Source organism: Nuphar pumila, chromosome 14 (genome assembly GCF_984573655.1).
Source record: "Nuphar pumila chromosome 14, dmNupPumi1.hap1.1, whole genome shotgun sequence".
Classification (NCBI taxonomy): Eukaryota; Viridiplantae; Streptophyta; class Magnoliopsida; order Nymphaeales; family Nymphaeaceae; genus Nuphar; species Nuphar pumila.
The window spans coordinates 84,997,835-85,016,277 of record NC_143262.1 but is presented as its reverse complement, the minus strand read 5'-3'; the positions used below and the strand labels follow the sequence as shown (position 1 = coordinate 85,016,277).

Here is an 18,443-nt window from a genome sequence, read left to right as displayed (position 1 = left end):
TAAATCCGATCTATTGACAACTATGCTCCCAAAACTGGCAGTAGAAAAAAAGGAGACTTGATGTTTGGATTTCGTCTGGGTCATCATAGCAAAAATAGACAGATGAAAGAAATTATATTATCCTAATTCTTAAAAAGCTTTCTTGAATATGATGCTCAATAATTTCGATAATCAGTTCTACTTACCCAGATAATTTAACACTAAAAACAATTAAAACCAATTAAATAGCAAAATAAAACATGAAAGAAAAGTCAATAATGTATATAATGAAGAAATCTTCAAAATATGTACCTAAAAGAGAGAGAGAGAGAGATTTTCTCTCCTTTCCCCCTTCCATTTTCTTCCCACCTTCAGAGAGAGAGAGAGAGATCTTCTCTCCTTTCCCCCTTCCATTTCCTCCCCACCTTCCCATGCCCAATTTCCTTCCATTTATCCAGAAATTAGAGGAGAAATTCTGGATAAAACGAGACAAAAGAAGACCCTTCAAGCTCCTCTTCCCAATTCCACCACTGGGGAACTCTTTCTCATTCCCTCTCCTCCTACCAAGCTTATGAAATCCCTCTTCCCTTGTGTTTCTTGCCCTAGTTCTCTTCCCGATCGCCTGATCTGCTGAAATTAGGGCACGGAAGAAACCCTAATTCGATCCTCCCCCCCCCCCCCCCAACGGATCCCCCACCGTCCGATATCCGCCACCAATGGAGGATTTCCCAGGGCTGCTGCCGCGCGACTTCGGATTCAAGCCGCAGGGAAAATCGTCCCCGATGTTGTCAGCGAGGCGGCCGCCTCCTCCACCCCCGACAAAATCTGGCTGGAACACGTCGCCGAACTCCTTCCTTGACAATCACGACGATCTCTTCGGCGGCCCTCCGGTTGCTGGTGCTGCCCGGCCGGATCCGGCAGCCTACGACGATGTCTTCGGGCGACCGCCCAAGTTCTCCAGCCCATCTTCCTCCTCTGGATTGGATTCGGTTTTCCCGGGATTGAAGGATCCGCCGAGGTCTTCGTCGTTGCCTGCCTTCGACAAGCCGGTCTACGATGATGATATCTTCCAGGGGGTTCCAGGGATGCGGAGCTCGGCTAAGGTCCAGTTTGATGATGTGTTTGCGTCGATGTCCTCAGGGGCACCTAATCCATCGCCACCACAATATGATGACCTTCTCGGTGAGTTTGGTAGATTGGGGGCGGAGCCAAAGAAGGCTGCATCTGAAACAAAGCCAAAAGAAGACGTTTTCAAGGATCTGATCCCGGGGTTCGGACTCAGCGATCCACCTACAAAGAAGAATAGGTAAAAATTATGTACTTGCATCCTTATATTGACTTTGATGTTCAATTATGTTACTGTTCTGTATTTGAATTCTTCAATTTGGTGCAAATTGTATGGTGGTTTACATGACTTGATAAAGGGTGATTGATCCATTGAAATTCACTAAAATCAGATCCAATTATTGCTCATCCCATCAGATTGAGAATTTGTTTGTTGACTTCCCAATGTAATGGTAGATTGGTATGTATGTGGACTGCGTTGTGAGAACATGAAAGATTAAATTTCATGAAGAAATGTTGGTTGTTTTTAATGAACTATTCTGTTGATGTTGATTATTTGAGAATGAGGCCATCTATCGTGGACCTTCTGATTCATTTGAAATGGCTTTGTGATCTTTTTATTGTTTATGTTGGTGTGACGAATCAATGTGGTGATGCAATGAATCTATTAGATGTGTGCAAAATGCATGGGCCATCTGATTCATTTGAATTTAGTTTTATGATCTTTTTAGTTTTACGTTGATTGGTGTAATCAATTGATGGGATTCACAAGCGTTAAATCCATGAGCTGGGGATTGAGCCAATTATGCGTTCATTAGCATAATTTGTGTGCATTGTGATCCCTTTCCTTGGCACCAGGTTCATTTGGAAGAGTAGTCTTCTCTTTTCGTGCTTTCGGCCGTTTCTTAAAGCAAAAGTGTATGCACTCTTGGTTTATTAAGTTGCTGCATTCCATTGATTGGCTAATTTTCTGACAGAGTTTCCATTCTTTGGTTATCTTATGAAAAAATCAGTACAAATTCTGTTTATGTTTGGTTTGATTTTGTGTTTTTTGATTCATCGTCTGTCACTAACTTGATATTGAATTATATACTGCATCAGAGTCAGCACAGAAAGCAGTTAAAGGGATACCCATCTGAAGAATGGCAGCAATTGTGGTTTGACCTTCTAAGTGAAGCTACTTTTAAGTGGAAATATGGGAAAATCTGATATGTTCGATTGGCTCATCACGTGTACCTGATTTATGAAGCTGTGACTGCATTTATTGATTTAAGAACATGCTAGTTATTTCATGTGTTGGACCCTAATAAGGCTATTCTGTTTCTTTTTTTTGCAATTTTCCATGTTCAAGTATGAGATCAAAATTTTCAGTTAATTGAATTTTTGAGTGTGTGAATTTGTTAGCATGCATCTTCTCAATTTCTTTAATTGAATTTTTGAGTGTGTGATTTTGTTAGTATGCATCTTCTCAATTTCCTTAATTGAATTTTTGAGTGTGTGATTTTGTTAGTATGCATCTTCTCAATTTCTTTACTTTCTTTTCTTCCTTTTTTTTTGCTTTACAAACTAGCATGTGACTTGAACTCAATATTCTTTTATCTGATATTTCACTACTGCTTTCAAGTGTAGCCAATATGCCATCATTTTTCAACTCAGGCGTGCCTCTATTTCATTAATAGTATGCTAGTTACTTTTGAGTCCATCCTGCTAAAAATAAGGAACAAAGAGTTCAGGGTGTCACATTCTCATTCTTGTCGAGCAGTAAAAAGTAAAAACAGAAAGTAGGTACAGTAAATGATATAGGAAGTGGAAAAAAGCAACAAACAGATCACAAAAGTGAAGTAATTTTATCAGTTCTAGGATCACACTATAACTCCTATATTTAATAGCCCTTGGAATGTTGCATATATGGCCACTATGGTTGTGGTTTTTAGATTGCTAGTGATCAGATCACTTCTTGTGGTTTAGAGGTACACAACTTTCTAAATATGTTCGGGTTCTAAAGGTGAGATAGTATGATGCATATTTAATTCCAATAATGCACATCAAGTACACGTTAATTTGTTTGTTTCTTGATGTATTGTATTCAATGGTTTCTGGGTATGCATGAAACCATGTTTCATCAAATGAGATGACCAAATGTGGCTCACAGGTGTTGGCTCAAGGTAGAGAACATGGTAATTGCGGTCCAACATATGGAGATTATGGGGTATTGAGTGTTTTATGTGTTGTTCTAACTTGAGTTTTGTTAGGGGTAACTCTAATATCCATGTTTATGAGGTTCTGTAGTTTTTGTGATGATCCGTGATCCAACCATTGGGTTTTCTATGGTTGTAAGTTGGAACTTTCTTGTGTGTTCATGCTTATGCTACTGACTTTTGTTGAACTCATATTCATGTTTTCAGTCTATCACTTAATTAGAAGAAATTCTTGCATTTATCTCTCTTATTTTATGGATGACGTATGATTAGGTCTTTATGTTTGTACAAATAGGGGAAATAATCACAACCTGATTAGGATGTTTTAAGCCATTGAGGATATTTGTTGGTTTGTCTCTGCTCCTCTGTTTGGGCAGCCAGGCATGATTATCTCAGAAAACTGCTTTTTTCAACATTTGTTTTGGTTTGATTCCACCCAAAATGTCAGTTACAAATTACTCTTTTGTTCTGAAATGAGATCCAGATTGCATTATGAAGGTTGGCAGGAAACAGTCTGAGCACCTATTGCTGGATTTTTTTTCCTCCTCTTTTCTACTTTTCCCTGCTTACAATCCCACCTCTTCTCCTGCAGAATTTTTTCCCTCACTCTTTCAATTGTTTTGTTTCTGACATGATAAAATGCCTTTTTTTTGGGAAACTGACTCCTTGTAGTGGTTTCTTCCATCAAGGTGTGCATGAAGGGTGAGGTCTGAGAAAGAGTTTCTATTCATACTGTTTTCCTTTACTTTTTATTTTTTAATGTCTAGCTTGAGAGATTTATAACCATGGATGAGCTGGTGTTCATTTTGCTTCAATGTTGCAGTGTTGGTCTTGGAGTATCACTTATGTCACATGGGCACTTGGCTTAGCATGTGTATCCCCTGTCGACCTATCACGACACCTAGACAAATCACATCCCTGATGGACACAGTCAAACTTGTGTTGAACAGAGTCAACACTGTGCCCTTAACTTTATCCATTTATTTATTCTGACCGTTTATTTTTTTTATTTTCTGTGTTTTTTATTTTAAATATCATTGATTACATTACATTTCTCTTTTCAACTTTGGTTTATTCTTTAATGTTTTTAATTATATTGATTTGTTATTCTTGATCAAGAATTTGCACTTAAGATGATATCATGTGTAATTTTTCAACACTTGCATGTTATACCAACCGTATCCTCGTGTACCATACTTCTATCTGTGTCTATATGACATAATTATGGCATCACTCAGCTCTGAAAAGTCATCTGTAACTAGGGTTAATGATGGACAGATCGTTAGCCACAACTAGAATGGATGTTGTTGGCATGATGAATTGGAGTATTTGTAGAGGGACATAATATCAATGACAGTGCAATTGCAAAGTGCTTCTATCATGTCAGTAGCATCAGTGTTCTGTTTGTAATAGGAAGTAGACTTGTATATGGAGGTTGTAATTCCAGTGAGTGGCATTTCTTCTATTGCATTCACTGTTTGCCTTCATGTGTAGCTCTCTACACTATTGTTGGCATTTTAATGAACTTGTGGCCATTTCTCAAGAAAGCTTGTGTGTTCTTCCTGTTTTGAGTGGTGGCACCTTTGCCTAATTCTAAATTATGCCTATACAGTATCTTACTGGTCATTTTATGATGTGCAGGGAAGCTAAGGAAACAAACCGCTTTCAGCATTCAACTTCTGATAAATCACCTGCCAGTGCATCAGATGACCCTTTTGTTATTCTAGAAACAAATTCAATGCCAGCACACTCCTCAGGGTTATTCACTGATCCTATTGAACATATAAACGTGCCCAGCAACTCAGCAAGCACTAAGGACTCTTCTTCAATTAATGGCGGATTGTTTCATGAGAATGATGCCTTTGATGGTTTTCCTAAAAGTGTGCCTTTATTTTCTTCTGAAAAGGATATGAACTCATCTGGAATCCGACAGCAAGGTGGTCCTGCACAAACTACTACTGGTAAAGTTCATAATGATGAGAGATTTGTGAAGAAAATCTTTGAGAACAACATACAGAAGGACCATAGTAGCAATTACAGAGATTCTCATCAAACACTGTTTGATGTCCCTAGTGGTTCATCCGATTCTCATCAAATGGGTAATAGAAGTGGTGGTCATTCTTCAGGTGTAAATTTAGGTTCATTTGCAACACATGCACAGGTTTCATCTCCCAAGTCTAATGAAAACATGGAATCTGCTGATGACATATGGCTCACAGTGAATGAAATTCCTCTGTTCACGCAACCTACAACTGCTCCACCACCTTCAAGGCCACCACCACCACTACCTGCCAAGAAAACAGCAACATCAAAATCAGGGAGAAGCTCTTCTTTTGCTTCAGATGCAAAAAGAAAGGATAATGAATACTCATCTTTCACTACATCTGCTCAACAACACCAGTTCACCCAGGCTACTGCTGATTCTATGAAAAGTTCGGGCATATCTCAAATTGATGAACTTGAAGATTTTGCCATGGGCAGAACTCGAACCTACACTGATGAACATGCAGCTGCGATACCCACAGAAGAAGATTTGGAGGCGAATTCAGCTGCAGCATCAGCGGCTGCCATAAAGGAAGCAATGGAGAGAGCTGAAGCAAAGATGAAACAAGCCAAAGAAGCAAGGGAGAGAGAAAAGGATGCTAAGGCTGCTAAAACTAGAGAATCTATAAGAGTAGAAAGAGATGAGAAAATGGCTCAAGAGGGTGAAGAACAGGAGCATCAGGAAAAGTTGGAGCGTGAAAGAGAACTGAGAGAAAAGGAGGAGAAGGAGAGAGAAATGAAGAGAGTAGAGAGGGAGAAAGAGCTTGAGAAGGAAAGGGAAAGAATAGCCGTGGAGAGGGGAACTAGAGAGGCTCGTGAGAGAGCAGCTGCTGAAGCACGCCAACGGTCTGAAAGAGCTGCTGTTGAAAGGGCAACTGCGGAGGCTAGAGAACGAGCAGCTACTGAGGCAAGGGAACGAGCTGAGAGAGCTGCAGTTGAAAGGGCAGCTGCAGAGGCTAGGGAACGAGCAGCTGCTGAGGCAAGGGAACGAGCTGAGAGAGCTGCAGTTGAAAGGGCATCTGCTGAGGCACGTGATCGAGCAGCTGCTGAGGCAAGGGAACGAGCTGAGAGAGCTGCAGTTGAAAGGGCATCTGCTGAGGCACGTGATCGAGCGACCGTAGAGGCAAGGGAAAGAGCTGCTGTTGGCAGGGCTACTGCTGAGGTTCGGCTGAGAGCTGAGAGAGCAGCAGTAGATAGAGCTTATGCTGAAGCTAGGGTAAGGGCTGCTGAAAGGGCGGCTGCTACTGCAAAAGAAAAGCAGCAGAAAAATGAAGATGACTTGGAATCTTTCTTTAATATGGGTGCTCGACCCAATAGTGCACCAAAGCAACGGACCACTCCTTCGGTAAGAGTTGTCTGTTGATATCCTTGTGTACCTTATGGTAATTTATCCACAACTCATCATTTTCATCTGCATGTTTTAGGAGAGTATTTTTGACACCCAAGTTCCGAAGAAAGGAGCTTCTGATGCAGCACGTAGGCCACCTGCAGCAACTCCATCTACCATGAGGAAAGCATCATCCACAACAAATATAGTTGATGACTTGACTTCCATATTTGGAGGTACTGGTGCTTTACCAAGTATCATCACATTTGGAAATTTTATTTGCATGATTTCCTCTATGATTTATGGATCTATTTTAGTGTAACACTTTGTTTTCTGGCCACTGCAGGTGTTCCATCCTCAGGAGAATTTCCAGAAGTGGAAGGAGAAAATGAAGAAAGGCGAAAAGCTAGATTCGAGCGGCACCAGCGGACGCTCGAGCGTGCTGTATGTACCCATTATGTTTCTTCATTCTTATGTTTTATGGCATAGCATTTCAAAAGCTAAACCTGATGAGCTTTGAGAGGAGAGAAAATTCAATAACCTGTATGTCATGTACTGTTTGATCTGCTTGTGTTCTCAGATTAAGCATGTTTTTGTGTAGGCGAAAGCTTTGGCTGAGAAAAACGAAAGGGACATGCAAACTCAGAAGGACCAAGCAGAAAGACATGTAAGCCATCAAGATGTTTACACCAAATTCTCTATGTATTTCAGACATGATAATACATCAAGAAAGTGTTTATCATATCTGTTAGACTAAGTGCTTGTGAAAAGTACCAAGAGCATGTTGCTTTATTTTTTCAGAAAATTTTCACTCTATCTTAAGGTAATATTATTATGCTTGCACTTATATCTTGATGATTGTGATTTAGCTAAGAATGTTTCCTTACTTTCATCATGATTCTTGCTTTCATTTATGGCATGAGTCTTATATATATTTATATTTTCCCCTGCTTCAGAGATTCGCAGAAGAACTTGATCCTCAGATCAAACGGTGGGCTGCAGGAAAAGAAGGAAATTTACGTGCTTTATTGTCAACATTACAATATGTAAGTTTAGCCTTGTTCTTCTTGCAACACATTGTTCCTTGTTTCTATAAGAATCAACTGTTAAGTGTGTATGATTATTTCTTAGTGTTATCCGAAATGCTGCTCTGATGAGAGCTGCATCTATAGGAAATGTTTTGCAGAAAGGATTTTGGCATCTGTGATATCTGTGCTACGAGGTGGTTTATATGTAGTTATGAATTTTGCTGGGTACTTCAATTCATACTTTGGAACTTAATTAAACATTGTACATAAATATCTATTCCATTCATGCATTAACTCAAGAATCAGATTGAATTAATTTTATTCCTGTGAAGGAAGTAAGAAGTAGCTGTGGATGTAACATAGAAGGAAACTGGTAGAAGCCAAGAATTAGACCATGTAATGTTGGCGCAATTGCAAAATGATGAGTATTGATAGACCACTAGTTGGATGGTTTATATTTATGAAATATTATAGTGCATGATAGTAATTGGAATACTGATTCATGCAAAAAAGTAAGACAATGGCTTATTGACTATTGGAATTGGGGAAGCTAGAAAAAGGTGGATAAAATCTCTGTGAATGAATTTTATTATTGTTATTATTATTTTTGATGACGAGGAACCCTCGTCAAAGCGAGGGAAAATCCCGGGTGGAGTCCCACGACCACCCTGCCTTATGTGGTCCACCTCTGAAAGCTACGGACACACCCATGTGCTAGTGGTGTTTGATCAGGGGTCTTCAACTCAACACCTTCACAACCCCCCAGCTGGTCACGCGGGCGACCCCCAAGGTGGTGAATGAATTTTATTTTTTGTCATGTTCTTTCCTCAATAAGATGCAATCTATGACTCTAATGGCCTAATATGAGTGAATATTTCTCTTATTTAGGAGAGCTAATCAGCCTATTTTGAATCCCATTATTATCATGGTAAACTGAGCCAGACACTAGATGAACTTTATAAATGAACTGCACTATTGTGAACTTTGTTGTAAGACAATCTATTGAACTAGAAATAGAAATGTAGAAATATTCATCATGCATTAATGGGATTTTCAAGGCATATCAAGGCTTGACATGGTTATTTTAGACAGCGTGATATTGGAGTACCTTCGATGATCATGACTGAAACATGAATGGTGGTAGACTTTCGTTGTGAAAAGAACTTGTTTATTTCATTTTGGTCAAACTCTGTACTGCTGAAATCGATCATCATTGCTTCCTTTTTCTCCCAAAGGTCTCGTGGAAGCCGCATTGATTAGAAAATGGAGCTGAAGATTGAGTCTGGTTGGTGAATCAATTTGACCATGAATAATGAATGTGTGTTGAAACAAGCATACTATCCCAGGAAGAGGAATGGGAATGGCCAACATTGTGATAGCACTTCATTTGCAAAGAAACAAACCCTTTTTTGCTAGCATGGTGATAAATGTTGGGAATGTCTTCAGAATATTGCTGTCTATAATGGTATTTTATCTGGGTTCAGTCTGTTTGTATACTTAGTCTGTCATTCTGGGACTTGATTGAATGGTCCTTCCAACTCGCCTGTCTCATGCTGATCATACTGGGTGTTAACAGGCTTACAAAGGAATTTAGAAAATTTTTACTTCAATCATCTTGGAAGAGAAACCGAACTCGAAGTTGCCATGTTTTATCATCTGTCATGTGCTGACTGGTGTATGTTTTTGACAATGAACAGGTTCTCTGGCCTGAAAGTGGATGGCAACCAGTGTCATTGACTGATTTGATTACTGCTGCCTCTGTGAAGAAAGTTTATAGGAAAGCAACCTTGTGTGTCCACCCTGATAAGGTGCAACAGAAGGGTGCAACTATTCAGCAAAAGTATATTGCAGAGAAAGTGTTTGACCTGCTTAAGGTACTTTATTTATGATAGAGTTGCTTCACTTCAAGTGTTGTATTAACATAGATATTCTGTTCAGCACGTGTATTAGCATCAGCCTCATGCTTTATGTATCCCCCTTGCATTTCATGTTGCTTTTCCATTTCAAGTAATTGCACTATCAGGTACTTTAGGTCTTTTCTTTGATGGCCATATAGTAACAATTCAATCTGTACTGCAGTATAGAGTCTATAGACGAATAAGCTTTCCGACACACGCTCACACATATCAGAATTTCTGTTTTGTAATTACTTGGAAATTATGAGATCCGTGGTAACTTTGCAAATATTTGAGGGGGCTTAAGACTAATGCTAATATGACAAATTAGGAAAATGTTTATTTGAATCCATCTTGGCTAGAATTCCATAGTTTGTAAAGATGAAGGTGCTCAAGAGGGTGTACAATTTGCCAAGGTACAATGAAAGGGATACTACCTGAATGGAAGCCATAGCTGAGCTATTCGTTACTCATATAGCTATCATGAAGTGAATAGACTGGATTCTGGAATAATTGAAGCCTTACCATTGACCAAAATAAATCGATTAAGTACCTTGGCTTTAATCTGTCTCGTATCAAGAGGACTTTTTCCTCGTGAAAATTTGTCATTTTCCTGTGTTACAATGTGATGCCTGTTTATTAAAAGGGGCCACAATTTTCTGTCTATGTTGTAGATAAAGCATGAAAACATCCCATGAAAAAGAGAAAAAATATTTATGCTGAAAATGTTCAGGCAGAAAAAGCAGTTGCTGCAGGAAACCTCATGGAATTAGTCATATGCCAGTTTCTAGCCTTGTATATCTGACATCATTTTCGTAGATTAAAACGTTTTGTAGAAGTCTTGAGAATATAATTTCAAGGTTTAAGAGAAGGAAAAGAAAAGGAGAAATAAAAAATGAAATTTGTTTCAAATTCTTATGTTAGTGTTAGTGATAATTGAACTTTGGAGACATTGAAGTCACTTAAAAAAAATATTGATTTTTCTTTTGGTATCTTGGTAAAAGGGAAAAAGTCGTAAGATACTCAAAATATTAGACACCGATCCAGGTTGCTTGTTGCAGCTTCGGATGTTTGGGCTTTGTATATTTTGGTTCTTTATCCATATTTAGTCCCTGACACTTATGTTTGAGCTTCTGTTTTGGTATTTAATCGTTGAAATTGACAGACTAAGCTATCATTTATTTCATTATTAACGTACTAGTTCATTTCTTTGGCGTAAAAACAGGAAGCCTCAAATAAGTTCAACTCAGAAGAGCTCTTTTAAAGTCATATAATTGTTCAAGAACTCCATAGCTCAGCTCAGAAGTTGTGTCACTTTCTACGGGAGGGCGATTGTAGTGGACTGCGACGCTGATCACCAATTTTCCAGCCATCATGGCGTGTGCTTGGTTTGGTGTGCTTTGTTCTGCGGTGCCATCCCTGCTGCTGCTCGGATTGAGAATTCCTCTTCTGATGCAAATGGTGATGCTGTGCATCTTCTTGCACGGGAAATCATCTGTAAGTTCCTTTGCTGATTCCTGTAGATTAGTAAAGTGGGGGTGGCTCCATCTGTGCCGCTTGTCCCACGTCCATTGTCATATTTCACATGCCGTCTGATTTGTGGGTGTAGTAGGATCTTATATTCTTTTTGTGATGAGTGATCTCTTTGAACCTTTCAGTGGATGTCATTGTATTATTGTTTCCTCTCTATCCTGAATAGACTGAAAGTGCAAATACATGGGCTTTTTTTGTGGGGAGTTTTTCTTAGAAAATTAGGCTACACACAATCGTGCATGTTTGCACACATGCAAGCACAGGACACACACACATCAAAAAGTGGCCCATCCTACTGATGGCAACAACAATCAAATCATAAAAACATCCATTATATTTGTACCAATTATTGATCATAGGATCATCAGTTTGAATCGGAATCGCTCTATTCCAAGCAATTCTTACCACATTGGTTTAGATGTCCCATACGACTTAAACGTGTGACATTCCCCGTGGACCAGAGTCGATGTCCACATTGTAAATCTCTGCAAGTACTTTCCCTTGCCTGTGGAAGATAGTTTCCCATTTGGCTCAAGTTTTTTTTCCATCAGATGTACAACCGTACCATTGGGATTTGAACTTGCGACGTCCCAATAAAAGGTGACGTGCACTCACTGTTCCTACCAGACAAGCGGAGTACCCCCATTATAACAATTTTTAGGATTTGGGTCTGACTCAACCGGGTGACATTATGTTATATAGTAATATGTTAAAGGATCTAAAAGGGGAAGAAAAACAAACAAGAATGTGAGGTGTAGTCTTGAGACCAAGGCTGCGTCCTAAGGATGCAATTCAGATCCAAATCTGAATAGTCTGCAATGAATCTGGATTTGAATGATGCCAATAAGGTGGGGTTGAATCTGGACCCAAAATATAAATGTTAATACTGGATCTGGTTGAAAAGGAGAAAAACAAGGCTTTTACGTGTAAAAAATGAAAATGGTTGGATTGGTTTTGAATCCAAACCTGGATCCAGTAAAAAGCAGATGATCTGAATCAAATCTGAGTCCAAAAGTAGTCTAAGCAAGTCGCACTAAATCCGATCCAAATCCACATTTGCATCTTGTATTAACTATCTCTTGTCGCAAAGTACTGTGTCAGACTAAGATTGAACATCCAACCAGATCCGATCCGTTTGCACCACTTGCATCATGGTTCCAGATTGGTACCAGGCTTGATAGTACCCATTCGCCATATAAAACAGAAAGAGAAAAATCTATAAATGGCCAGTATAAGTGGTCAAATACTTTGCCTAGGGGATATTCAACGGCCAGATTTTGTGGCTTAACCATAGTTGCCAAAAAACAGCCGTGGATGGCTGGAAAAATGAAACAAGTTGGTTGTGGTTCGCTCGTCTGCATATAAATATTGCTGTCACAAAGACACGAGGACACGGAGACATGTGATGCGGGTTCGATTTACAAGTTCATTTTTTTTTTCAATATAGCATATGGAGACAAGGATTTTGTATTTTTTAATTAATTAATTTTTTTTGATATTTTAATATTAAAAATGTATTTCTATTGAAATATTATTAAAAATCAATAAAAACTACATAAAATGTTCAAATAATAGTTGTACGAATCCATGTCTGAATCAACACCTCAAAGTGTGTATGACCGTGTCGCCCCGGACATGCGGCAAAAATAGCGTGTGCCTACGAATCCTTGTAGGGTGTCCCTTGCGGCATGGTGCAAGGTCAAAGCTAAGTATACTCCTAAGAGGGCAGGGGGACTTCAAGGATCTTGCCAACGTGGGGTCCATGATGGGGTTTGCGTCCCTTGCTACAAAGTTAAAGTTGAGTGTACTTTCTGATTGGTTGGGGACTTCAAGGGTTTATATATATATATATATATATATATATATATATATATATATATATATATATATATATATAGAGAGAGAGAGAGAGAGAGAGAGAGAGAGAGAGAGAGAGAGAGAGAGAGAGAACTGAATTCCTGCCTGACCTTGTAGCTTATGTTTTTTTTTTTTAAATCTGACCTTATGGATGTGTTTTGCATGATCGATTCACTAGAAATTGTCTCTTGAATTATGCATTTTAGATGAATAAAATGGTTTTTGGAGCCTTAAAGTTTTAAAAATTTGTTCATTTTGGAACCTTATTAAAACCTATCCACGTATCGGAATCAAATGATCCAAGACCTTATTTTTATGAAAACAAGCACGTAGAACACATCTCTAAGGTTAGAATTTTGAAAAAAACCCTAAATTTTTTGAAAAAGACCCATCTGTGGATAAGATAGGGTAGCTTTTCATTTTCCTATATATATATATATATATACTTATAGTTACTAGAATAAGAGAACTGAAAACATGAGAACTAATGGGTTGTGATTTTTGTACATTTTTTGTTATTTTCTCTTGAATCTAACTATATGGATGTGATCTATGTGCTTGGTTTTATAAGAACCCATTCTTGAATAATTCAATTTTGATGGATAAACAAGATTTTTTTAAAAGCTTTAAAATCAATGGCTCACAATCTTCATAAATATTCAAGCATTTAAAAATCACATTTTTCATCAAAAATACACAATCCAATGGTTGATTCCCGGCAAATTCACCTTGCCAAGCACATCCACATGGTAGGATTTGCAAAAAAAGTGTTGAAAATACCTATATTTCTAGTTCTTATATTCTAATTCTCATATTCTAGTGATTATATATATATATATATATATATATATATATATATATATATATATATATATAGTCTTCCATACCACTTATCTTATATGGTGTTCCAGACCTTTTTAGAAAAGGTCATGTCATGTGTTTTTTGTTTAACTCAAACCTATATATGTTTGTTTAACTCAAACCTATATATGTGATCTCTATATGCTTTATTTTAGTAGAAAACATGTATTAACTTAAATAATTTTTATATTTAAATGTATTTTTAACTCAACAAAAAAAATCAACAGTTCATATTGCACAAAAAAACTTGATTAAGTAAAAATCAAGAATTTTTTGTTAAACTAATTAAGTTCAAAGCATGATTTTTAGTAAATAAACAATGATAAACATATTTAGAAGTTTAAATTAGGCAAAAAAATACATATAAGTATGTTTTTTTAAAGGGGTTTGAGATTGCATGTGAAATAAATGGTTTGGAAGCTATATATATATAATTAAAAACAATAAAATGTAAACCCTAAACCTATTAAGCTAAACTCATAAGTCATTTATAAAATAAATATATCTTTTTAAAAGTACATTTATAAATAAATAATTGTTTCAAACTTGTAAGCAATAAGATTTGCAACTTAAAGCTGTCCGGCCAAACACTTCAACCATCTTCATTCTATGATATATGTAATATATATTTATAATTAACAAACAACCCCATACAAGCTGAGCCAAGATGAACATCGATTGTTCATTCTCGAGCTTATTTCACGAGTTGGAACCAGCTCTTTACGAGCCTAGCCACGGGGGACTCATCTCATTTCCCAGACCTACAGCACCAACATTTTAAGCACAGAAAACGAACAGGTCGATGAAGTTGGCTCGGCCTGAACGTGGACCACACCTCCAAACCCTTCAAAACCTGAGCTTGCCAAACTCGCCCTTGGTCCTCCTGACCCAAAGCATATCAGCTCATTGGCTTGAAGATCTAACACTAAAAGCCATTGACCAATAAGTCAAAGGTCCTGTTTGTAATTTCAAGCTTCACTATATAAAATAAGGGGATAAAAAAATCATGGGGAGCTTCATCATCAGTGTCTCTTTTGCCTGGTGATTGTTCCTCTCCCCACCAAAAGCATGATTGGGCAAACACCCCAAGAATCGTAATTCCCCATCTTCCCTTCAAATGGGGACAAACCTTCTTGATCTTTGCTAGCCGTTAGGGATCCAATTTCAACTTGGTGTCAGCTTTCCTCCCCCCCACAAGGAAAAAAAAGGAAAGAAAAAAGGGGGAAATTTATGAAACTTCTTCCTCTTCCATATATCAACAGCAGAGCTCCTCACTATGTCTGCTTCCCCTTCTCTTCCTCCTGGTAAATTCCTACATCCAATTCCTTAGAACAATTTGCTGGCTTTCTATGTTCTTTTTTATTGTTGGTGAGTTCCAAAACCATGGTTACTGTTATTGCCTTCGATTTGCCGTCTATGTTGTCTACAGTCTACCTTGTGTGAATTCTATTGTTGGGTGTTCATGTTTTTTTAAGGTTTTAGGTGTTTTGAATCTCGGAGTAGTTTTATTGTCCCTCCTCCGTATCTTTTTGTGGTTGGGTGTTCCACCTTCTCTTGGTGTTTTTTTTTTTTCGGGTATCTGTTTTTTAGGCCTAGTGTGGATCCGTTGGTGGACTTACATTTTGATTTTGGCCGTGTGTTGTTTTGGCCTTTTGGCACGATATTTGTATTTTGGTTGTTGGTATTGTTTGTTTAGAGTATTCTCTTGCCATAGTTAAGCTTTCCGGTTTTCCTGCTCTCTCTCTCTCTCGCATTTTGATTTGGTCTTATATGAATATTTTTGTAAGCTTTTCCCTTTTTGTGGATGTATTTCTTTGGGCATGTCCAGAAACACTTTATTTTTCTCCCTTCAACATGGACTATTTCCGACATTTCATCTACTTTTCCTATATTGTACCGTTTTTTTTTCCTAATGGGATGCTTCTTCTTCTTTCTTCTTGGGTTTAATACAATCAGGTATAAGAATAAAGCTCAAGAGAAAGAGAGAGAACAGCCTAGGTCTACACAGAGGAACTTCTGAGGACGATGAACCTGTTTTAGCCAAGATGCAAGAGAGAGAGGGTTCTCCCATACCCAACTCGGATTCTTGTACCGGCCCTCCTCCGGAGGTCTTCCCAGATAAAGGAGTTCGAATCTCAGTCTTCCCTGCGGTCATGAAGCAGAAGGTTGGCCGGCCGCATTCATCTGTTTTCGCCCTGGTAGCGGCAGAGAGGGCTATTGTCTCGGCGGATCCCGCCCATGAGAAAATGAAGATTCATTCTTTCTTTCTTGAGAACATTTCTCATGGGCAGCTCCAAGCATTGTCCAGGATTCCTGCTGATAGTCCTGGCCTTGTTCCACCGGATCAGGAGAAGCCGGAGTCTTCGTCATTCGTCTGCACTCCTCCAAGTATCATGGAAGGAAGAGGCATTCTTCAATGGTTTAAAGTTCGTGAACAAGAGCGTGAGCTCCTACAAATATTGCCCACACACGCTGGTTGGTATTTCTTTTTGTTCCTGAATCTTAGTTGGTTGAAGTCTGTTGTGAAATCCAGTCCACTTTTAGACCATTACATCTCAAATATTGGCCCAATTCAGTAGTTTGAGTTGCCTCTGTGCGTGTGTGCGCACGCGCGTGTGTGTGTTTTCCCTTTGGAAAAGGTTGGCTGTTCTTAATGTATGTGAAACCTTTATGTCTTAGTATCAATCTATTTCTTGCTTATTTTTGATCAATCCTTTCGCGGGATATTGTTGCAGGTTGGTTTTGCTCGACTAAGATACATAGACTAGAAAGGCAGGTAGTTCCGAGATATTTTACTGGAAAAACAAGTGATTGCACGCCAGAAAGATATATGGACATAAGGAATAAGATCATTGCAAAGTATTTGGAGTGTCCTGAGAAGATGCTTATGGTCAATGATTTCCAGGGATTGGTCGATGTTAGTATTCAAGATTTGAGCAGGATAGTACGATTTTTAGACCACTGGGGAATCATCAATTACAGGGCGGCAAGTGCGCACAAGAGTGGCTATTCTGGTTCAGGTGGTGCTCCAGTTCTTCAGGAGGATTATAATGGAGAGATCCATATTCCATCTGCGTACCTTAGGTCCATTGACAGCCTGATTCATTTTGATAAACCAAGGAGTCGGCTGAGAGAAGATGTTTCATCACTTTCTGTAGGTTCTGTCGAAGCCATGCCTGATTTGAACAAGCGAATTCGGGAACGACTATACGAAAACTGGTGCCATCACTGTACACGGCCTTGTCCCCAGATCTATTACCAGTCGCAGAAGGAGGTGTGTGTGCACACGCCTCAATCTCTATTCCTTTGAAGGATGCCTTTCTCTTTTTTTGTTTCTTTCTCATGTTGTGTTTATTTAATTGGATTCAATCTGATTTTCCACATTTAGTTGGGAACTTTTGATGGATGCCCTTTATTTAGGCTGTAGTGGTACCTTGTCACTATTTCAAGAATTTCTGAGGAGCTGGGAATGTATGTGTTAGCTAACTATGCAATATGATTTGTTAGCAGTCTAAAATCAGTGCCTTCTCTTTTTTTAGGATGGTATTATTAGTGTCATTTCTCCGCACGCTGCTGTTGTGGGGTACTCTCACAACCCTCTGTATGCCTATGCATTACCCATCAATGGTATCACAAAACTGTACATACACATGCACATACTATCATATGTATTTGTACATGAATATTAAATCTTTCTGTTCATTTTGAACAGTTCCATATTTTCATTGTTAGAGCTTGTGTACTATGATCTACATCACACAAATATGGTTGCCTATGTGGGGATACATCCATTTTTTTAAAGCTTCTAAAATGAGTAATATATATGGGGACACAGAATGGAGTATGACATAGCCTGTGAATATCAGCACATTAATCCAGTAAAAGTGCATTTAGGTAAACATTTCTAATCAGTCTTACTTTGAAGGTTTTTGGCAGTTCTTGCGGTTAGTCAGCTATTGTGAATTCAGGATTTCTTGTCTGGGTTAGAGCAGGGGGCTAACAAGCACATTGCCTTGAAATGGAAGGTGATTCACATATCTAACAGAGAAAGAAGTTGCAGTTTAGGAACTGTTGTAAATGTAGCAAAAGGAGGTTACAAACAACAACTGTTGTAAATGTAGGAAAAGGAGGTTATAACTTGGTACTTTGCTAGCACGTGTTGGAACAAATTCTGATTATGTGATATAATGATGAGAGCATCTAGCATGCCTTTTGAAAGTATTGTTGAGGAAGCAAAAGCGTAGAACCTGGAACTTGTTGTAATGATGTATTACATTACATTATTTCTTCTCTTGGTAGAGGACTTTATTGTAATAAGTGCAGAGATTGAGTGGTAATGACTTGGACTGGTATCCCCATCGGTGGGGATAAAGTAGTCACGGAGGTGTGTGCTCTAGCACTCAATTGAGAGCACGTATTGATAATCAGCCATAAGTAGTAGATAGTTGAAAAACCAGAACTCTGTCAGTTGATTGTATTTTTCATTTATGGGAACTCAATACTTGGAATTAGTGTGTATTAGTCTATAACATAGAGGTGTCAAGTATTGATTGCAGATCCGGCTTGTTTTCATGAGCATTTGGAATATGCTCGATTTCTAATATTTGCACCTAAACTTTTCCTTGTTCATGTTTGCTATCTTAGTAAACATTTACCA

General features: G+C 38.4%; 2 protein-coding genes across 4 annotated transcripts in view; both read left to right on the top strand.

Moving 5' to 3' along the window:
- The first annotated feature begins 289 nt into the window (after positions 1-289).
- Positions 290-11,248, top strand: LOC149817200 (auxilin-related protein 1-like). Of its 2 annotated transcripts, XM_089987440.1 has the most exons (8): positions 290-1,285; positions 4,884-6,630; positions 6,710-6,848; positions 6,959-7,056; positions 7,214-7,279; positions 7,569-7,658; positions 9,338-9,514; positions 10,761-11,248. In XM_089987440.1, exons 1-8 carry the CDS (start codon positions 696-698, stop codon positions 10,797-10,799), a joined length of 2,946 nt encoding a protein of 981 aa, XP_089843566.1. In that variant the 5' UTR covers positions 290-695; the 3' UTR covers positions 10,800-11,248. The 2 variants fall into 2 exon arrangements, 1 of the variants encoding a protein (XP_089843566.1); XR_016427653.1 differs by lacking the exons at positions 9,338-9,514; positions 10,761-11,248 and having other exon boundaries at positions 300-1,285; positions 7,214-7,435; positions 7,569-7,651.
- Positions 11,249-14,793: 3,545 nt separating this feature from the next.
- The window catches only part of LOC149817199 (SWI/SNF complex subunit SWI3C-like), a 29,513-nt gene continuing 25,863 nt past the window's right edge, over positions 14,794-18,443 (top strand). The window contains exons 1-4 of one of the 2 annotated variants that reach the window (XM_089986688.1): positions 14,794-15,090; positions 15,743-16,261; positions 16,522-16,806; positions 16,945-17,060. In XM_089986688.1, the coding sequence (XP_089842814.1) occupies positions 15,063-15,090; positions 15,743-16,261; positions 16,522-16,806; positions 16,945-17,060 (948 nt within the window). In that variant the 5' untranslated portion in view covers positions 14,794-15,062. Of the gene's footprint in view, positions 15,091-15,742; positions 16,262-16,521; positions 17,061-18,443 lie in introns of both variants that reach the window. The other variant, XM_089986687.1, reaches the window with a different exon arrangement.

Excerpts from the sequence above, each read along its gene's own strand:
- LOC149817200 (XM_089987440.1), top strand. The coding sequence starts at position 696 with ATGGAGGATTTCCCAGGGCTGCTGCCGCGCGACTTCGGATTCAAGCCG. Across the intron at positions 1,286-4,883 it reads CCACCTACAAAGAAGAATAG|GGAAGCTAAGGAAACAAACC; the intron begins GTAAAAATTATG and ends TATGATGTGCAG. Across the intron at positions 7,659-9,337 it reads TATTGTCAACATTACAATAT|GTTCTCTGGCCTGAAAGTGG; the intron begins GTAAGTTTAGCC and ends GACAATGAACAG.